The 20227-nt window shown below is 39.8% G+C and overlaps 1 protein-coding gene across 6 annotated transcripts in view; it reads right to left on the bottom strand.

Moving 5' to 3' along the window:
• The window catches only part of fhod3b (formin homology 2 domain containing 3b), a 91313-nt gene that overhangs the window by 66704 nt on the left and 4382 nt on the right, over window positions 1-20227 (bottom strand). For all 6 annotated transcript variants that reach the window (XM_079692372.1, XM_079692369.1, XM_079692370.1 and 3 more), the window contains exons 2-3: window positions 17797-17903; window positions 10717-10781 (exon numbers count right to left, since the gene is read on the bottom strand). In XM_079692372.1, coding sequence (XP_079548498.1) covers window positions 10717-10781; window positions 17797-17903 — 172 coding nt within the window. The remainder of the gene's footprint in view (window positions 1-10716; window positions 10782-17796; window positions 17904-20227) is intronic.

Raw genomic sequence — 20227 nt, 5'->3', positions numbered from 1 at the left:
AGGAATTCCTGCAGCCTGCAACAGCTGACTGTTGGGAATGAGAGGTCACGGTCTAATTTTACTGGACAGTATGATGTGGGGGGAAATTCTTGACACTATGTAAATACATTGTCCAGGTGAACACGTTTTGAACATTAAGGTATGTGAATGGTGTGTGAATATGTGAAAACTGTGTATCCAAGACAGACGATAATGCTTAGACAGTCAGAAAATAAAATGAATGTATTATTACTCTTTTCTGAAAGATGTAATTTATTTCAGAAACACTTTTTGTTATATTCCATGGAATGCTCTTAACATCCCGATAGCAATGAATATATTAAATGCTTTGACAATAAATACAGAAAAAAATGTCATCTGTGCAAGCCGTAGTACTGTAAAAAGCACGACCAATATTTTTAGCCGGCCCGGCTAAAATAACTGGATGGCCTACCTGCCTGTCAGCCTTCCATCTGTGCACAAACTTATGTGCCCTCATTGGTCATGTGCGCGTTCGTGTGTGTTGGAGGAGGGGCTCTGTAAGGATGTGCCAGATTTTTTCCGGTTGTGTATTTTCAAATTCTAGCGCACTCGAGTTGGTTTCTCCAAAATTACCTACCCCACCTTGAATGCGTTATAGTTTATATTCACCAAACATGAGCTCAGGAAATGCAACTACTGAGCATGAAATGTTGTACTGACAATATAATCATTTAGAATGGAGACAGTAAATCACTTGTGGTGCACTTAGGTTTAAGTACTACATGATTAGTCGACACTGTGACATTTTGTCTGTTATGTTCTGTAAATGTCACGGCTCTTAAATACAACCATGGAGAGAACAACTGTGGATTGGGAGTCTGCCTTGCACCATAAACATTGTCATTAGTCACTGGAATCTAGTAAGTGTGATCAGTTTATGAATGTTTATGCAAACAAATCTTGTCTGACCTCCTTCTCAGGGTCTCATAGGGACAAAGCCCAGATTTAGCATGCATACATGTAGACAGCAATGTTGGGTCAGTGACAACATGTTGGTTCAGACAGAGCACACACTCACTGCATGCTAATAGTGATAAAGATGTTTTAATACAGTAAGTTCACCTGACATCAGAGATGGCGTTTTGTCTAGATAATCGATTAAAGTATGAATGCATGACCAAGGTTAATTACTGTTTTCAGTGAAACAAGATTACAATTCATAAAAGTATAAATGTCTCAAAATGTCAGCTATGTCTGAAGTAAACACTGAACCTAGGGGTCTGATGTTTCTCTACACAGACTGACAGAAGAAGCCATACTTCTGCCTCCATGACTCTCTTCCAGCACAGCTGCTCCTGCTGCCTGAGCTCAGCTGCAGGATCGATCAGCTGCAGGAGTGGAAAGTTAGGAGGGAGTCTGGAGCTAAAATGTGGTTCACGATGACACATATGATTGCATACTTTGCATGAAGTAGCCAAACTAAATAAAAATGATTGTATTCATGAAGTGCACCAAAAATGACTCTCTGTCTTTGCCAAATAAGGTCACCATGGGTCTGTGGCATAAAGTTGATAAATGCAATTTGCACTCCCTGTCTCTTATGATTAAAAAGTTACTAATGTAAATTGTTTATAGCATTACACTAAAGCAAATAATACAAACCAGTTAGGGATTAAGATTACGTGATATACTCTATATGTGTTCTGTCTGGTACCCCGACTCAGTTATCCTTAAGCAGAGATTTCAGAAGTGGCAGAAACAAAAATAGAAAGGCTTGTAGAAATGTTCAGGGACCTGCCAAAGTGGCAAGAGAAGAAAATAAATAATGTAGGCTCTGAACTCTTGTTACCCATTCAGCTTTACCTTCTGACTACTGCTCCTCTCTCAAAGCAGGCTCTAAAACCTATTATAGAGCTGCTTTTGACCACTTTTATAACGTTACAGATTCATGTTTTCTTAGTAAGTACAGGGAATGACAACAATATCACGCGTACAATATGATTCTACTTTTGGTAAAAACCTTTTTCGGTATTTCATTGGTTTGCAGTATTTTCAAGGTATTCTATTTTCTCCATATCCTCAACCTTTGACAGAAAAAACAAACTGTTTTACAGTATAATGCAAAAGAGGATAATGCAATCCATTTTATTGAACAGATGTTTGTATATTGGGTCCAGCCCCAGTATTTATGTGTGTGTGAACAGCTTTTTCTGAATAAGATCCTACACCGCCTCTCTTGGCTTTGTGTTGAACCTTGCTCATACAAAAGGCATTCATTGTAGAACAAGCAGAGAGAACAGTCACTGATGTCATTGGAGTTTGAGGTCCAGACACTGGGAGAGATTCAAAAATGTTTTACAGTTCCAAACACAGAGATTAAAGGCTTATATAAAGGCTTTTATCTTATAAACAAGAGGTCTAAGCAAAACATTTTAGCGCTTTGTGTGTTCAATGATCCTTAAGTGACCACTGAGAAAACCACCATACAACACAAGAATAGATCTGAATGGATCACAACAACGTCTGACATATTCACTGAAAGATAAGATGTTACTTTAAACAGCTTTAACCACAACAATGATGCAAACATGGCTCGCTTTCCTCACAACTTCAGGACACATCGCTTATGGTTTATACCAATAGAGATTTTCACTCCTCTTTATAATCCAGACTAAGCAGAAGCAGACAATGTTTCTTTTACCCTCACCACGATGAACGATTGGGTAAGCTGTTATTGCAAATTTAATTAGTTCTAAATGTTTTATTTTCCCCAACAAAATTTGACAATTTGTTGGGGAAAATAAGAACATTCTCACACACTTCCTCAGTTCAAACGATGCTAAAACCTCCCGAACCACAACATGTTCAGATGCTTACTTTGCATGTTTTGCATTTGTAAGACACTTGACTACCATGTACATTTCCGACAGACACTCTGAATCCTCTTGTAACCTGCTGTTCAGATAGAGCCATCCCAACTGCCTGAGACGCCCTGCCAGTTAAGTAGGCTCTTAGTCCAACGTTCACACGGGGGATTGAGGCCTTTTGCATTTTTTCTTCATCTACTGTATGAATCTTTTCTTCTGCTTCAAAAAACATAACAAAGGTTGTCCAATCTTCTCCTGCTACGGCCACTCTGAGTGGTCCTCTTCAGAGACATGGGTATGCTCCAAGAGGAGATTCTCCTGGTGATTGAGTTCTTTATTTCAACTGGGCTCTCCCATCATCCGACAACCTCTGAAGTGGCTGAAGTGGATGCGAGGGGATTGAGTATTTGAGCTTCAGTTGCAGCCTTAAGCAAAAGCCAAGAAGGGTTACTTTTGTCATTTTGATTGCTTGAAACATACTTTGAGTTCAATAAAAAGGGGGATTATTGCCTCACTAAAGACAATATCCAGCGTTGTCTAATATCTGTAAAAGCTGGTCAAATCTGTGTTCCTTTCTCATCAGTAGCAATCGCATCACATGCTGTAGTTGTATCATTTTACAAACTCCTTAACCCCTCCCTCACCTGGATGTTTGTTGAGAGAGAATATATAGAATACATTACTTAAACTAAGGTTGACAGTGACAAGGGCATGCATTTTCATAAAAGCCCCTACAATATATATATTACTTGTCCCATTCCTGCCATGGACTTGAGCTTACATCAGCTCTAAAAAAAAACAATTAGTTGCTTCTTGGCCTTGAACATGTTTGAAGCTGATAAAAAGTAACAGATACATGATGATCTAATATTTACAATGGATCACAAAATAGTCTATAATATCCATAATCACCCCGCAGCTGTGTGACATGCTCCCCTTTGGTTGGCAACACTGTTTTGAACCAGAATAGAGCAGACAGCTCTCAACTCATGAACACATCACCACAAAACGCCAAATACTTTCTACCTTTGCCAAATGGCTGATGATGAATGTGCCTAAAGTTTATTTTGGCCCACAGCCAGTCTCCACAACGCAATATGAAACATGGGAGGCCACAGGTGTTCAAGAACAACAGTGTGAAGTCATAGAAAGATTAAAAAGAGAACATTGTTTACTGATACAATAGAAAAATAAAAGTGCAATGTTGCTCAGGCTACATCATTATAGGAAGCCAGGGCTTGGGAGGCTAGCAAGTCAGAGGGAGGATGCGATGGCAGAATGAGGTGGAAAACAGGGGGATACAAATTCTCCCATTAGCTCCCCTTTCAGTTAAAAATAGAAAGGAGAACATGATAGCGACCACAATATAGTTAAGTCTCTCCATACCAAAACAATGATATGAACAAAGTTTCAAGAGTGAGACCAGTGTCCAATTGACCCACTGTATAAATCACAGTCCCCCAAAACAGGTCATGTCAATCTTTATTTTTCCAGCTGATGTCAGCTTAGTGACTAAATCAATCTGAGCACATGAATGTGACAAAAAATCCAATAAAACCTCCTTCAAAGGCAAAACAGCCATGGTAAAGGATTCAAAGCTAGCCAGCTGTGGCAACACTGCTTGATCCAAGGTGAGAGAAGAAAAAACAACGCTGTTTCAGAGAACATTGGATGAGTGACAGTTCCTGTAACGACAAACAGTGAAAATATGAAGTGTTTTAGTTCTCTTAAGCATTTCTTATATTCTCCTGATGGCTGCAGAGAAGGGAAAGAGACATTTCCTTACAAAGACATCGACATCAAAGCTGAAGGGAAGAAAAGGAGCCTGCATGACATGCGAGGGAGGATGTGAGATGAATTCCATGGCACACTAGGATTTGGCTGAGTGCCTGTGGGGTGCTGAGTTAAAGGTTAAGGTTTTTTCTAGTGACTACTGGCACTCAAATGCCCGTATAGTATAACCACAGAGTCAAATGTGACAAAGATGAATAAAGTTGTGTCTGAAACTCTGCTAAAAGTTAAAGATGGAATATCACGTTTGCATGTGTACACATATTACATAGAGGCCAATTTAGTAGAGCATGCCCAGCATCAACATTTAGAAATCACTACCAGAGAAGTAAGTGAAATGTGATTGGCTACCAAAATGAATAACCCCAATCCAAGAGGAAAACCATTTGCTCAAAATAAGAAGGGGCTTTGCGCTGGAACAATAGATAAATCAATTGGTAATCTGATCAACACAAATGTTGATGGTTGATTAACATTATTATTTTCTATCAAAAACACATTTGTTGAGTGTTATTTTGAATGGATTTCTTTATATTTACTGACATTTTAAAGACCAAATAAGTAATCAGGAAAACCAATATCCGATTAATTTTGGGTTTTATCACTAGACTGTTCATATGAAAACATAATGGCAATTACATAAGTCAGTATTGCTAAAAAACATTGAGAAATGAAAACGATTTCATCAAATGTGTTTTCTCAGTCTGCTACCCTTGGTCCTCCCCCCCCCCGTTGAGAACACACACAGGGCAAACATCAGCTGTGCGGATGTACCTCAATCCTCGGCTCTAACATAGTAAATAAATAAACAAACAATTATCTGCAGACATCCAAAAAATGTTGGTTTGAGCAAAAAAACTAACTCAGATTCCTTCCAAATGTTCCTTCCTTCAAGCAGTCAGCTGTTTAAAGTCTATGGCTGCTGAGGTTACACACCTGTCCACTTCAACAAGGACTGCTCCAGTCTCGCAGCGGCGGTAAACCCCAGAGTGGTCAGCTTCACATGGCATCCAATCTTAGCGGTCCAACTCATATGTCATGAGATGTGCCACTTTGAAAAACGATATTTTGTTATGAGCACACTGTGATATGTAAGTTAAAGCAATTTTTAGCCAATCATTAGATTTTTCTGACAGGAGTTTGGCTAGTTGTCAGAGGTACATTTAGAAGAATAAAAGTGGCAGAATAGCATTATTTACTGCCCTGAAGCTGAATAATGAAGGTAAGGGACCCCTACTTAGGTTTACATCTTTGTCCCATGGCCAGGCAGCACGCTCACACTTCTCTCTTTATCCTGTAAACACAGCGAGAAATAAATACCCCCCTCTTGGATGAAAACGTAGACAGCTCTCGTCTTTTTTGGACGGGTGAGGAGCAGCGCTGAGGGGCCTCACAACTGGAACCAGATGGTTTCTTAATATGTGCATGCCTTTGCACGAGTGTGTGCATGTGAACGTGAGCATATGAGTGTGCTTATACGAATTAGTGTCATAGTGGTCCACAACCTTGTACAGCATGTGAAGCAAAACGGCAAAAGAGCCAACAATTAGCTCTAATCCTACCTGAAACTGTGGAAAACATGGCATTGTAGCTGTGAGGGCACAGGGACAAGTGAGGGGAAACATTGTTCTTTATTGTTGTCCATAAATGAAGAATCAGCTTAACTACATTGTTGCTCTGCATGTGGTTGTGGGCTCACAGCCAAACAGAGTATATAAAAACCGAGTGAGGGAAAGTGTGAGGGGAGTGATACCTTCAAACCTTCCACTGATCTACTTTTGATATCATTTGTGATTTTAAAAGCTAGAAACACTCAACTCAGCTTCACTTTTTGAGCTGTTTGCTGCCTCAGATTTCTGCTCTTTGGCACAATGTTGTTTAGGTTGGCCTCATTGGGTGACTCTAAGTCCATGATCCCATTTTGGGGTCTCTTTAGGGGAAGTAGAAAAGGCCATTTGATCTTCCTCTGTGTCTCATGGGTGCGATGTGATATGCATGCTTTTAATTATTCCCTGCTTGCTTTTCACTCTACAGTCACAAAAAACATGACTAGATATTTGATTTGATCCGAAGGTGCATTTCGAAAGAGTTATAACACAGATATTTAAAACCATACTGTAGGAATGACAAAGAAATCTATTAATAAATTTTGACACTTCCCAGAATTAATTGTACCTAATGCAGAGAACTCGCAAAAGCATTCATTTCAATCAGATTTTTTTTTATTAGGCAGGTTAACTAGTGGAACTGTTGTTTTTATGTGTATACGCAGAACAGCGGATGGCTTAGTGTAGATCTGGCAAAGTGTGTGGAAAAGACAGACACTGTGTTTTGGAGCACCATGATAACCCGCAGGTGATCTTATCTTCTCAAGTCAAGGCGCTGACATCCCACACACACATACAGGCACACACATCATAATAAAAAGCCTTCATTTAACAGTGTATACTTCCATGCAAATGTGTTGTTAGCAGCAAGGAAAACATCCTCCAACACGGTTTGCAGAGGGATAATGGTAGAGAATTTACTGCTCATTGACTTCAATCTTAACAACCACAGCGTTTTCAGTTGTCAACCTGAAGATCAAAACTACCAATTTTACTAAATGGTAGCACCAAAAAGAAGTGCAAGTCAACAGCGGTCGCGATGAATTATGTCTTGGGCCCAGATTAAAAGAGGTTGCAAAAGACAAGGCAGATAATCCACTAAGAATGTGTCACCTCTTATTACAGCTGTCACTCCTCAGCTGACATCAATGTGTTGACAGATGAACCTGCTCTTAAAAGGGCAATATCAACAAATTATAGCTTTCAAATGCATTATTTTTACATTTGTAAACAATTACTACTAAATATGATCAAAAAAGTAAGCTTGAACCACCCACTTATTTATGATCCACATTCATAAAATATCATTTGTTTGACTGTGGGAGTTCAAGATGATGTTTAGAGGATCAAGGAGAAATGTCTGGATTGCAGTTCATAGATTTACAACCTCAAGTGTTAGCCTAGTAATGCATGAATATAATTAATTGGAAGGGCAGCAGCTTCTGACTGAACATCTGTATGAACTTTGCAAAGCTGCTGTTGATTGCTAAACATGTGCCATTTGTTATTTCTTAACTGGGTATCCTCAGTTTAACATCCAGCGGTCCACACTCTGGTCTCTTTCCCTGTCTTTAAATTCTCCATACCATCACATCACGGCAATTCGTGCAGCCTTAGAAACAAAATGGCACTTAAAAAGAGGACCTACTCTACTGTACTTGCAGACAACACTAAAATAAGTACAGGATTGCTTTAATCAGGCCCTTGCTACCACATCTAGTCTACCGACAACAATAACAGCCCAACCATTTCAACAGGCTGTGGCCAATGCTAACACGCAGAGAAGGATGAGCGGGGTTTATTTTCTGAATCCCAGGCTGGTCGAACAAATATAAACAAATATCAAACCTTTACCACTACTGGTCATCTATTCAAAAGTACTTTTCTCTTCTCTCCCTGAAAAGGACTAATGTGCATGTATAACATGGATACAGACAAATATACAAAAGATCTTTATACTAATGAGGCTACATTACACACAACTCCGAGAGATAAACATTTGTATTGTGGCTGATCTGCACTTTCATTACACACAGAGCATGGACTGCTTAATTGTGTGACTAAAACAAATCACTGCATGACAGAGGATGTGGTCAAAAAACAGTTTAATAAACCATTAGCTCTTTGGGCTAACACTTTCCTTCCTCCACTGACTCTGATGCAAAGAGAACGCCTGGTCCATATGTATGTGAGCACTAATGACTATGATTAGAGAAGCCTGGATTAGGGTTTACTGTGGTTCATGACACATGCACACAGACACACACTCTCAACACACAAACTAAAAGCTAGCCTTGTGATTAAAATTTAGAGAAACCCCAAAAACAAGATAACATAAACAAAGTGATGTACTTCTCAATTAAAACGTAGAATACATGCAATTGGGTTTTCCACATAATAATGCTACATGACACAGATTACATACATGACTGTAACCAACTCATCACTCTTGTTAATGGAGCGGGGAAATCTTGACAACATGGGTATGCTATTTCAGCAACCAATCAAAAAGGGAGGATTCATTTAAATGTGATTTTAAACAAATCCCATCCAAACATCCTAGTTTATTTTAACCTAAAGCAAGACTGGTGCTATTATTCAAGCGTGTCAGCCTCAAACAAAAGGAATATTTCTAAAGGGTTTCAAGCATCTTTACATTTTGTAGATGCAATTCGCCTAAGGCCTACAAATTATTTACCGCTTTATTTAATTGCGCAACCTTTCTTATTAAAGAAAGACAAAAGACTATGGCCAGCAACAACAATTAAAGATCGCTGACAATTAAAATTAACTGACAGCAGGATAATGCTCAATCCTTTAATTCAGAGCCAGTGCACAGCCTAAAGAATACCATGCCATTTGTCTTTGGAAGACTAACAAATGATCTCCTGCGTGGACCTGGAAAATCACCCAGTAATTCTGAACTCAGGGGCTTCGAGTTAAGCCTCTAGTCAGATAAAATTAGGATCAAAAGCCTGGACAAGTTAACAGTAACACTGACCACCTCGCTTAGAGGAAATGAATCAGTTAGCCATGCGTCCAGTCACTGAGGGAGACTAGGGAAGGGCAACAGGTGGCTGTCAACTTAGAGAGAAAGAGGGTCATCATCCACTTAGAGAAGAGCAGCAAGTCTGTCTGCCGCTCCCCGGGCTCCGCTAAGCTAAGCCCTGCACCAGCAGGAGGAAGAATAAGGTGAATCCAGTTCAGAGTAGTGTGCGGCAAGGTTCAGCCAAATATTCACAAGTACAGCTTAAGCCCTGTTACATCAAGCAAAGACTGGAAATGTATTATGGGTATGCGGTGTAATAAAACAAGGTAGCATCTCCCTACAATATTATTAACAATAGGATTGAAAAGCCTGCCAATATAAAACGTTTAATGTATCAATTACATAATTATAGTGTCAAAAGAATCAAAGTGAAGGCTTTTTAGAAATCAACATGTGCAAACTAGACCTCATCAAGTACAATTGAAAGCTGTCGTTCTCATTTCTCATGTGTCTTACCAAGAGTTTAATGAGCTGTCATGACAGAACCATCTCAGTAAAAGATCCGCGGGAGTTTCCAAAGCTTTGTTTTGCACGTCATGCATCAGCAGGTAGAATAAATAACCACAATGACTATCAGAGATAGTTCTCACATCAATGTGACTTCCTTCAAGTGAGAAATGTCTGGGTCTTTGGTTTTTTCATATACTGCAATAGAAACATACAGCCAAATTCAAAATCTGACAATTTACAGCTTAATAGCTTTTCCAGGCTTTGCGTTATTTTTACACTGGAAGCCTTTAGAGGAGGCACTGCATGTCTTCGTGTAAGAATGTGTGCTTCTCCACATTCTTCCACTAACCATAGAAAACCCTACAAGTCACTGGAAATGTACTTTACTTGCTTGTGTATTAATTTCTAACATTATACATACATTAAATAGGGTGGAAAAACCATTAACACCTATTTATCAGTTACGTCTCAACAGAAGGATGTGGGAAACAGAACTCAAGCCAACATTTCACAGAGTACATTGTAGTTTGTAAAAGCTTAGCAGTTATCATCCTCAGTTTAATGAAAACCCAGCCTCGGACAAGCTTATTGTATGTGTGTATGTGTTCGCACGAATGCCAAGTGCATGTGTTGCATATGTTTTCAATCAGCTCTTTGTGCTAGTTCCCTTACACTACTCAAAGACACTAGGAGGCCCAATAAAACAAAGTGACAGAACACAGTAACTACAAAAAACATTGAATAATTTCAGGCACCACTCCGTGCCAGTGGTCTGTTTCTCAGAGTGTTGTTGTAATGATGTTAATTCTCGCTCAAATTAAAATCCTCGGCCAAAACTGCCACTGTGCAAGTTAAACAAGAACTTCAATAAAGTAATCCACTAGTAATAGAGGTAATTAAAGCTCATACCTCACTGGTGATATATACGGAGAAAGACAAATTGAGCATCATTAAGTGAGAGCTGACAAATGTACGTGTTATTATTACCCACCTATGCAGGCGTGAACTCTGATGGACAGATGTGTTCGAAGAATAACGCTGTGTTTCTTCCCCCTCCTGTAAAGAAAAAAAGACAAATGGTAAGAAGGAAAATGTTAGTTGACATATTATTTCAATGTGTGTCTGTACATGTGTTTGTTTGTTGTCTGCTTGTATCTGTATGTGAAAGTGTGTTTGGGTGTGTGGTGGTACATCTGTATCAAGATAAAAAACGGCCTCTCTTAATCTAAGGCAGCCATCAATATGCCTGAGCTAGGCAAGTGCTGACAGGAAAATAATGCAGGATTTCAACTGCGCAGAGGTGCAACATGATGACAAACATAGCGTTCTGTCTCGTTAATTTAAACCCCTTCAATATTTGCAGATTTTACTGAACAGGGAACAGGTCGGGGAACTGACAGGGAAAAGGTCTCCATAGGTGAGAATGAAGGATGGGAGCATCTGAGAGGTCAGCTCCCCCCCCTGTGTTAATGGAGATATGGCAAGACCCTATCACTTTCCTGTCAACTGCTTACAATGTCTGAAAGACAATCCAAAACAAAGACAACAACAATGCACCCCATTTCTATTCAATCGTAGAAGTGAATATGAGAACAGTGTAGTTCGTAGCCATCCAAAGAATCATTTGGATACCTAGAGGCCCACGCTCTAATTTGTGTACAAAGTTTAATGTTGAATTTTCATTTTTAAAGGATAATGCTGGCAATATTTCTTTGTCTATCTTAGTTAACCAAAACCACCAATACATCCATATAGTATATCGTCAATCCCTCAATATTTGACTACTTCCCTTCCTGTCGGTGACAGCCAGCCTATAGCCCATTCAATGCTCTCAAGATTTAAATCTGTATAATTGTTCACAAATATATAGAAATCTTTAAAAATGTTTACTTTTTGGTTTTAACAGTTGGATACTGTCATTTTTCTTTTTTAAAGTAACTCTGACAAGATTAGAATATTGGAGCTGTGGGGTTTGTTTGAGGGTTAGTTAAATTTAAATTGACTCAAAATAGACTACAATGCTCAAATAATATATTCAAATAAAAACAGAGTCACTGGTGATACTGGTGGTATATCACGTATTTCTATCCCATGTTTTGAATTTTGTTGGTGAGGGCCGCCCTTTTGTTTACATTTTGAAACAGAGATTGTGCCTTCAATCTCCTGACTAGACAAGAGCACAGCAGGTAGAGTTGCGCAACAACCCCCCCCTCCTAATTCGGCTCCCTGACAAATAGGCTTTTATGCCGCGTGCACAAAGGCTGTGTGATTGTTCCGCCTGGCGCAGTGCCAGCAACAGACTGTTACTCTTAGTGACAATCAGGCAGCAGTGGACCTGACAGGGACAGAGCAAACCATCAGCACAGACTGCAGATCACACTGGAGCCTCACCATGAACCAGTAGCAGCATTACTGCTCCTGACAGACATTCTGACATCTTTCCTAGGAGACTGCTGCACACAAGCAGATTACATGACAGGGGAAATCTGAATATACTCATTACTTATTAAGTATAATATCCAGCAACAAGCAGAGGTGACACAGAATCAACATCTGTCAACATGGACCTGCGCCTGCGAGATGAGACGGCAAACAGGAACTTAATCCTCTGTGATGCTCTTGAGGCAAATGGGTAACCAGATCCATTTTGTCACGAAAGTCTGCTTTCTCTCCGCTTGGCTGGAACAGTATCCCTATGCTTAACCAAGACCTGAGGCTACACAGGCCAACATGCTCATTATCAAATTAAACAAACGTGCAAGGAATACAAGCGAGGTTTCAGACCCCCCTCACCAATTATACATGAAAATTGGACATTCCCACAGACAGTGCTGCAGGCCTGTCAAGGGTGAAGCTCAACATAATTGTAACTACTATAAAGAATGTCAGCTGAATAACAAATTGGTTAAATGTTGGGATACGCTGTAATACCTACTGAAGTCCCTCCTCTCTCTGCGCCAGAACGTTCTGGTCTCTTCATGTGCTGGTACTGTAGTTAATTTAAAGGTCCCATGTCATGCTTTTCCGGTTATTACCCGTCCCCTTGTATGTAGCTTTTTCTGCATTTAAACGGTCTGCAAAGTCACAAACCCTCAAAGTACACCATGTAGGGAGTAAAACTCTAACACAGAAAATGCCTGTCTATGCTGCCAAAGAACGCCTCGTTGGAGATTTTTCTTTTTCCATTTTTTTCTTCCTGAGTACAGTGACGTGACCATACCCAGGTCCAAATGGACCAATCCGTGGAGCTCCTCACACACACTCACTCAGCCTTATCTTTTCTCAGCCGCGCTACTCCGCAGAGTTTCGACGGCACACACCTTATCTTTTCTCAGCCTCTGCTCTGTGGATCTCCACTCAAAGTTGCTCTTTGGCACAATGTTGCTCAGGCAGGAGCTCCAACAAGGCGTTTAAGACAGAGTGAATACACATACAGAGATACAGAGAAAATCAATGCGATTTTGGAACATTGCACAATGTAAATCTATTCTAGTAGAACTCAGCAATGGAATTATGATCAGTAGAAATGGCCATGACATGGGACCTTTAAGCCATGCATAAATTAAATCTGATTCATCATATGCACAATCATGCTTCTTAAAATACCTTTGTTGCAGCTATTTGAACATCAAGGAATTTGCTTAATAATGTCATAAAATTAATTAAATTGTCAATTACCCAAAACTTCTTACTTATGGCTTACTTCCTGACCATTACCCAGAGCAATTGATCTAAATTAGACGGCTTTATAAAAGATTAAATGAAAACATATGGCCATTTTTATTAATTCTGCACATGAAAAGAAGCCGAGCACTATAAATCTTTTTACTTAATAGCACAAATCTGTTATTCATCATTATTGCGAATATTGCAAACAGGAATGCAGCTGTGGTAACCTAACAACTATACCTGCCAATTAGATACCACATATTATTTTCCTCTCTATTCTCCCTTCACTGCTCTATTATGGAGTACCCTCATAAAGCTCAGTCTTAATCCTAATACCCAACTGGATCAGTGGATACCTGCCAGCTTTATCTGAGGGAGCATTACTGGTTTATTAACTGAAAGAGTGTACCCACAGAAGGTGAACACTTATAACAATGCAGTATACAGTAAAGCCAGTTTGCCTCTCCGCAAAGACCAATTAATGCCAGACAAAAAGGCCCCATCGAAGTCTACTGACGCAGCACTTCTTGGTGAACACCCCTGCATCAGTAGAGGGACCCGCAGAGACTGGGTGAACCGGGGGGGGGGGGGGGAGAGACTGTATAATCAGCTCTTCACTAACCATTGACCAACTCTCAAAACCACATACACACTGAACAATCCCAAAGCTGTTTTATTCTGTTAATAATACCCGTAAACTGCTCTCCAAACACAGAAGGGGCAACTGGTGTTTTATTTCCTCCTTGAAGATTAAGCTGTACTGCGATTGACAATTGCTCTGGTTCTTTTCAAATGTGTTTTTCTTTTCCTCACCAAAATGAAAATCTTGTGTGCTGCTAGCGTCTACAAACAATGTCCAAGCGGGGCAGAACAAAATGAGAATAAGGAAAGTGGAGCTGTCCTAAGAGAGATGAAAGGAGAGGATTGGATGGTTGAAGCAAGAACAGTTGAGTTTTAATATGCTTGACTTCTAACTGGTTGTCGAACACATCAAGAACACTCAATAAAAAAGAAAGGCATATTCAGCAGAAAACTGCTGGCTTTCAGCTATTCTTTGTGTGTACTAGGACAGTGAAATGCTAAAAAAAAAGTGTCAGCTACACACTTCACATGCTGAATCAATTATGGAGTCAATAACAGCACTTTATGTTATCTTCTTTAGACACGCTAGGATATGGCCTTGAGGACTTACAACTTTACAAATCAGCTGCCAATCAATGTCACATATTTGAACAAAAAGTCATAAGCCGAACTCAAAACTCTCCAAATACAGTTCAATTTTCCGTTTTCAAACATCAGGCCCTGAGTAAGTGCCCCTGAAATGCTAAAACAGGATCTCGCTCTTCAATCCATGTAATCCAGAAAAACATTCAAGGATTGTAAACGTCTTTAAGCACATGTCAGGCCATCTGATCCTAACTACGTCCCCCATACTCCATCTGGGCTCAGGGTTACAGATGCAGGAAATTGTGTGTGTACAGGGTCAATCAATCTATCACAGCTAGGAAACTAAATGATACACTGAATACCTTAAACTGTGCAGATATGCCTGAGCGCATGTCTGTGCTATATGGTCAGATATAGCTAAGTGAGACTGTACCAGAGATGCGACAGGGGATTTATGAGTCACAAGCGCCTATAGCTGAGCTTCAAACATGGTGTGGAAGTGATTATGGCCCTTAAGCTCCTGTGACATGGATATCTCCTGGCTCTGCAGCGCTCTGTCAGAGGATCATACTTGAATCTGTTTGTAAAGACACTAGGCATGACACAGGCGCCTCAGGAATGTAACCTGCCATTAATATCAATTACAGTACAGATGGATCCAATGTCCACTGATCAGGGAGGTTCAGGAACTCAAGCGCTATAAAGTACTATTTTCTTTGCAAAGGTAGGTGGCTGGGCTTGAAGCAATTATAATTAAAGCATAATTTTGCTTGTTAACTGGAGTGTTATTCTGACATCACGTTGTAAAACTCAGAAACAAATTCAGGGAAAATTAAACTCTTTTTAAAGTAGGTTAGATGTTTTGGAAATGGAGACTGCTGTTGACAGATCTGCAGTAAAAGCAGCATAACGTCAAATATACAATGGAACAAGAAAAGGTGAACTGGCTCATCAGACCTTTTTATTAGCTCAATAATCATCAAATCAACAACAGCGAGCCACAGGGGATGTAATCCTGGGCATATCACCACCATAAAAAGCCAGAGAGCAAAACTGCCCTATTTATACAAAATAATTGGCTAACCACCTTCACCCCCAGCCTCCTCAGACAACACTGTGTGGGTTTAATGACACACATCCATACCAGTCAGTGCCAGCTGGCAGGACACAAGCCCTGGCAGGCTCGCTCCTCGACGAGAGAAGAAGTGGAGCACTTTAACCTCACAGCTCTCTATAGCCTTCCATAAGCTCCGAACAATTTCAGATGGAACTGGGAAAGGACGGCATTTTCAACGTCCAATAGAAACACCAAGCTACAGAGCAGCTTATAAATTCCAAGTTAAACAAATAAATCCATACATGATTGTGGTCCCACCGACCAGGAACTCCGATGCCAACCCTTGGTTTGTGATCATCTAAAGTGGGAGGCACTTAAATGATATATCAACATACTCCACAGTACATATAAAAACATATGGAGTCAATAAAGTAACTGACCAAAGAACTTGTATGAAACAGAAATGAAACTCACACAATTTTAAGCCTCTCTTTTTTATCCAGGTCTATGAGTAATGTCAAAATTAAGCCTCATTTAACTCCATAAAACAGTAAAACAATGCAGCTAAATTAGAAGCTGAGAGTTATTTGGTGGTGGGTTCACAATGAGAGCTCTGAGGTAACTTTCAATAGAGATGAGGGCAATTACTCATGGATGTGTCTACACCTCATAAGTGGTTTAGATGACATCACTGCTGCCACTGGGCCAGGGAGGCCAGGTATTTCAATATGAATGGATGAATGCCATGGAAACTCTGAGACATTTAGTCTGCAACTAAAAAGGGTGCTAATACCCCCAGTGAACTGATAAAAAATATATAGGGCTAACTTTCATACATACAACTAAGATCAGGATTACACTTTTATATGACACAGATGTCTTCAAAAGAGCAAATATTGTAATTTATAAAACGGACAAGTCAAATCAAGCAATTGGTTCTTAGCCGTGATATAATGAGCATATATCACGGGTAGAATTGTAGTTACTTTTCACAAGTCATGTATCCCTCCGCGTCTGAGAAAAAGCTACAACCGTTACAACTGTTACATTACGTCCATTATGAAGCTAACTAACTAACAAAGCTTAAGATGGAAACATTTAAGGTTAACTTCGACCCCCGGGGTGGCCTTACTATGGAGGAGTGGATTGAGCAGTAAATTGAACTATCTCCAGAAAAAGAAACACCTAAACGATGACATGCAGAGCTACGTGAAGAGCAGGTAGACCAACTGGAAAAGTACCACAAATAGCTTCATGTCGGGCCGAACCACGCCCCTTAGCTGTGATATAATGACCATATACCAGGGCCTGTCGTGAGCTATTGCTTCATTATATTTTACATATTCTGAGCCAATGAGGTGGTTGAGATATTAGGTGACTGATTTAAAAAGGAATGAGTGAAGCTAATAACACTGATATTTCATTTGAACTTATTTTCCTTGAGAATCTCATACTGTAGTGTTGAAAGCTTTTTGAAACTAAGAGACCCTCAGGTACGTGAAGGGTGTTCCCTCTGCTCCCCAACAGACCCCAACATCTCATGAGAGCAGCCTCTGAGCAGCAGAGCTCAATCAGCTGAGGCCCGGAAAAAAGGGATTATTTCACTAATTCATACTGGAACGAAATGGGTATCATTATGATTCAAATCACTGTAATAGAATCAAATTAGGCAAAGGAATACAGCCTAATATATATCCCCATAGCCCCCCTTTATCTGTTCCCTCTAATCTCTCTACATATTTTATGTGTCTCCCTCTCGAAAAACAGTACCGTAATCACATTGTACTGATTATGTCTGACTGCTCAGGCAGAGACTTATTTTGGCTGTTTCAAAAAGACATATTGTTTTAATCAAAAACATCAGTTACCCTTGAATAATGCTTTTTTTTCATAACAGCTAATTGGACCACCACAACCTGAATATTTTATTTCCAGACAATCAGAGTTTGGCAAGTAAATCACATTATCAACCTGCCAGTCTCTCTTGTGAGCCGTTCGGGCACAGATCCCAAATGCACCTTTTGAAGTGCAAACAATATATGACCGACTTTAGGGAAGTATTGGAGAATGTTTTTCATTTCAGCACATTGTGTACATGCAATCTTTTGCTTTTGAAGTTTGGTGATAGTGAAGGGAAAGCAAAGAGAGAGACAGAGACAGCAGTGATTATTATCTTACCCTCCTTCCTCCTGAAATCCCTCCAGTTCATCTTTCTGCTCTGCCAGCGTAGACTCCAAGTCCAGGTAGCTTCCATTATGGGACAGCTGAAGGGCACAGTCGTCAGGCTAGACGGGAAGGAGACAAAGTTAAACATTGATATGTCTTCAATCCCAAAGGGTTATGTCATTTACACTTTAGACATGAAGGGAAGGCTAAACATTAAGAAAGGAAGAGATTGAGTTTAGTTTATAGACAATTGAGGCTAAGAGCCAATGTCCTGCTGTACAAAATACTGCTTCACTCTGATCAGATTACAACGAAGTAGGGTAAAACCGATTGACTTGTAGACTCATGAACCATGACCATGTATGATATCAAAATTATGCACAGTCAACCTTTCCAAAGCTGTAAAGAATGTGAATGGCATAAAGCCCTGAAGAGGTTTGGTTTGCTTTGCTGATGTGTGATACAGAAGATTGGTGTAAAATGTTGGAAATATTTCATAATTATATGCATGTCTATTGTGATGTGTTAATACCTTTAGTCTTGAATTCACAACTTCAGTTGCAATGATACTGCTTACCACAATAAATACATTTTTTATTGCGTACGTATGAAAAACATGACTTTTGTATATATCAATGGACAAATGCACAGCATATTTGAGGTTTATGTCTAGTCGGCAGTGGACCATAGAAAGCTATTTTATCAGCTCCTGTCAGCGCTCTACAATGACAAGCAGGGCAAGGGTGGAGAGAAGTCATGTGGATTTGGAGCATTTTGGCAGACTGTTATCTGTCTGCTGTCCCTGTCTGATAAACTATCATCATACAGGATGATTTTGCTGAGGAGGTATGATTTGTCTGGTCCTGAAGGGTTGTCAACAGCTGACTGTGGTCAAGGAGATGAGGAATGAGTCTGAGTCTGTTCACTTGTCTGGATGACCTCCAAATTGGAGATATTAACCTATTTATATTCTGAGTCTGTCAGCTCCACAGGCCCGCGGCTCCAACAGTGAAGCAGAGGACGTGAAAACAAACATTTTTACGGACTTGGACTTAAGAGAAGAAAAGGGAAATGTTCTGTTTCATCAACAGCCAGGGTCTCTAAAACAACCTCATACTGTACAGTCCACTAATATACTCAAGTCAGTACATTTGTCTTTTGTCAGCCCACATTTAAGGATTTGTAACCTAGCAAAGGCTATGATACAAATGACTATTTATTTACCCTTCCAAATAGGCAGTCTGCTAGAGTATTTTCTCCTAAAAGAAGAGCACCACATGTAAATATTATGCAACATGTGAAACCATGTGTTTTTCAAGTTAGACTGGTTATTGCCAGGTCTGATGCAGTTCAATTTCCTCCCACATATGACAGTAACTTAATTGAACGTGAAGGAAAAAGGCTGGAAAAGACATTATGGGTCGGATGGCTTTGATCTGTTAAGCCACTCTGTTTGTATTACTGCACTACAGTACTCAAGGACTGTGTCATATTTGAGAAGTGAAACAAAACATGTGGTTGGTAAAGATAACTCTCACTCTTTCTCCAAATCTGTGACTATGAGCTGTCGTGTTTGCCTTCCATGAATGGTAAAGCAAAAGATTATTGGTAATATAAGGGTTGGAGGTATCATAGTGCAGAGCAACTTTATATTGAGGGACCAGAGAGGAGACGAAGCACAACGCTGATGCAGTAAACATGTAACAATATCTTCAGTCCTCAGTGAATCCAATCATGTGTGAGACAGTTAGGTCGTTAGATCGAGAGAAATGGAGACAGGTAGACAGGTAGACAAACAAACAAAGATGTACTGTACATATGAAGAGGAGGGAGGAAAGTGCTTCTCCAGATTGCAGGACAGATTCTGGACAGACAGGAAATCCAGCCAAAGTTGGGCCCAAGATTTGTATGCCTATGAACTGATATGCCTTTCATAATAACGGCTGTGACAGTAATATGAAATGTAGCATGAAGGAGAAGACACACTAAATCATTTACGCTGAGTGGCTGGGCCTAACATTATGGGTAAGACTCAAAAACAAACCAAGGAAAATGGGAATGTTGCCCCTAATTTCTGAATCACCACACTGGTTAGCCTCTATCTATGTCCTAAATCCATAAACTGTTCCCAAATCAGTATTACCAGGGATGTGTTAGACCAGTGATTGAATCATCTAAAACCATTTTCATTTGAAGAGTTTTGAGATTTTGTTTCTCTACAAGGGGTTATCCATCACTGCTTATTCTAACTATCCACACAAAATACAGAGAAAAAAATACAATGGGCCCAAATGCTGTCACTTTACGAACAAAATGTATAATTAATTATCAACATCTATTGTTACAGTCCTTTGCTATTCTCTATTTACATTTACTGGTACTTTAAGTGATGTTGAAGTTTGTGGATAGGAGACAAGAGCAAAGAAATGTTTGTTCTCTTTCA

This window comes from Notothenia rossii (genome assembly GCF_949606895.1).
Source record: "Notothenia rossii genome assembly, chromosome: 7".
NCBI classification, from domain to species: Eukaryota; Metazoa; Chordata; class Actinopteri; order Perciformes; family Nototheniidae; genus Notothenia; species Notothenia rossii.
This window is presented reverse-complemented; position numbering and strand designations above follow the sequence as displayed.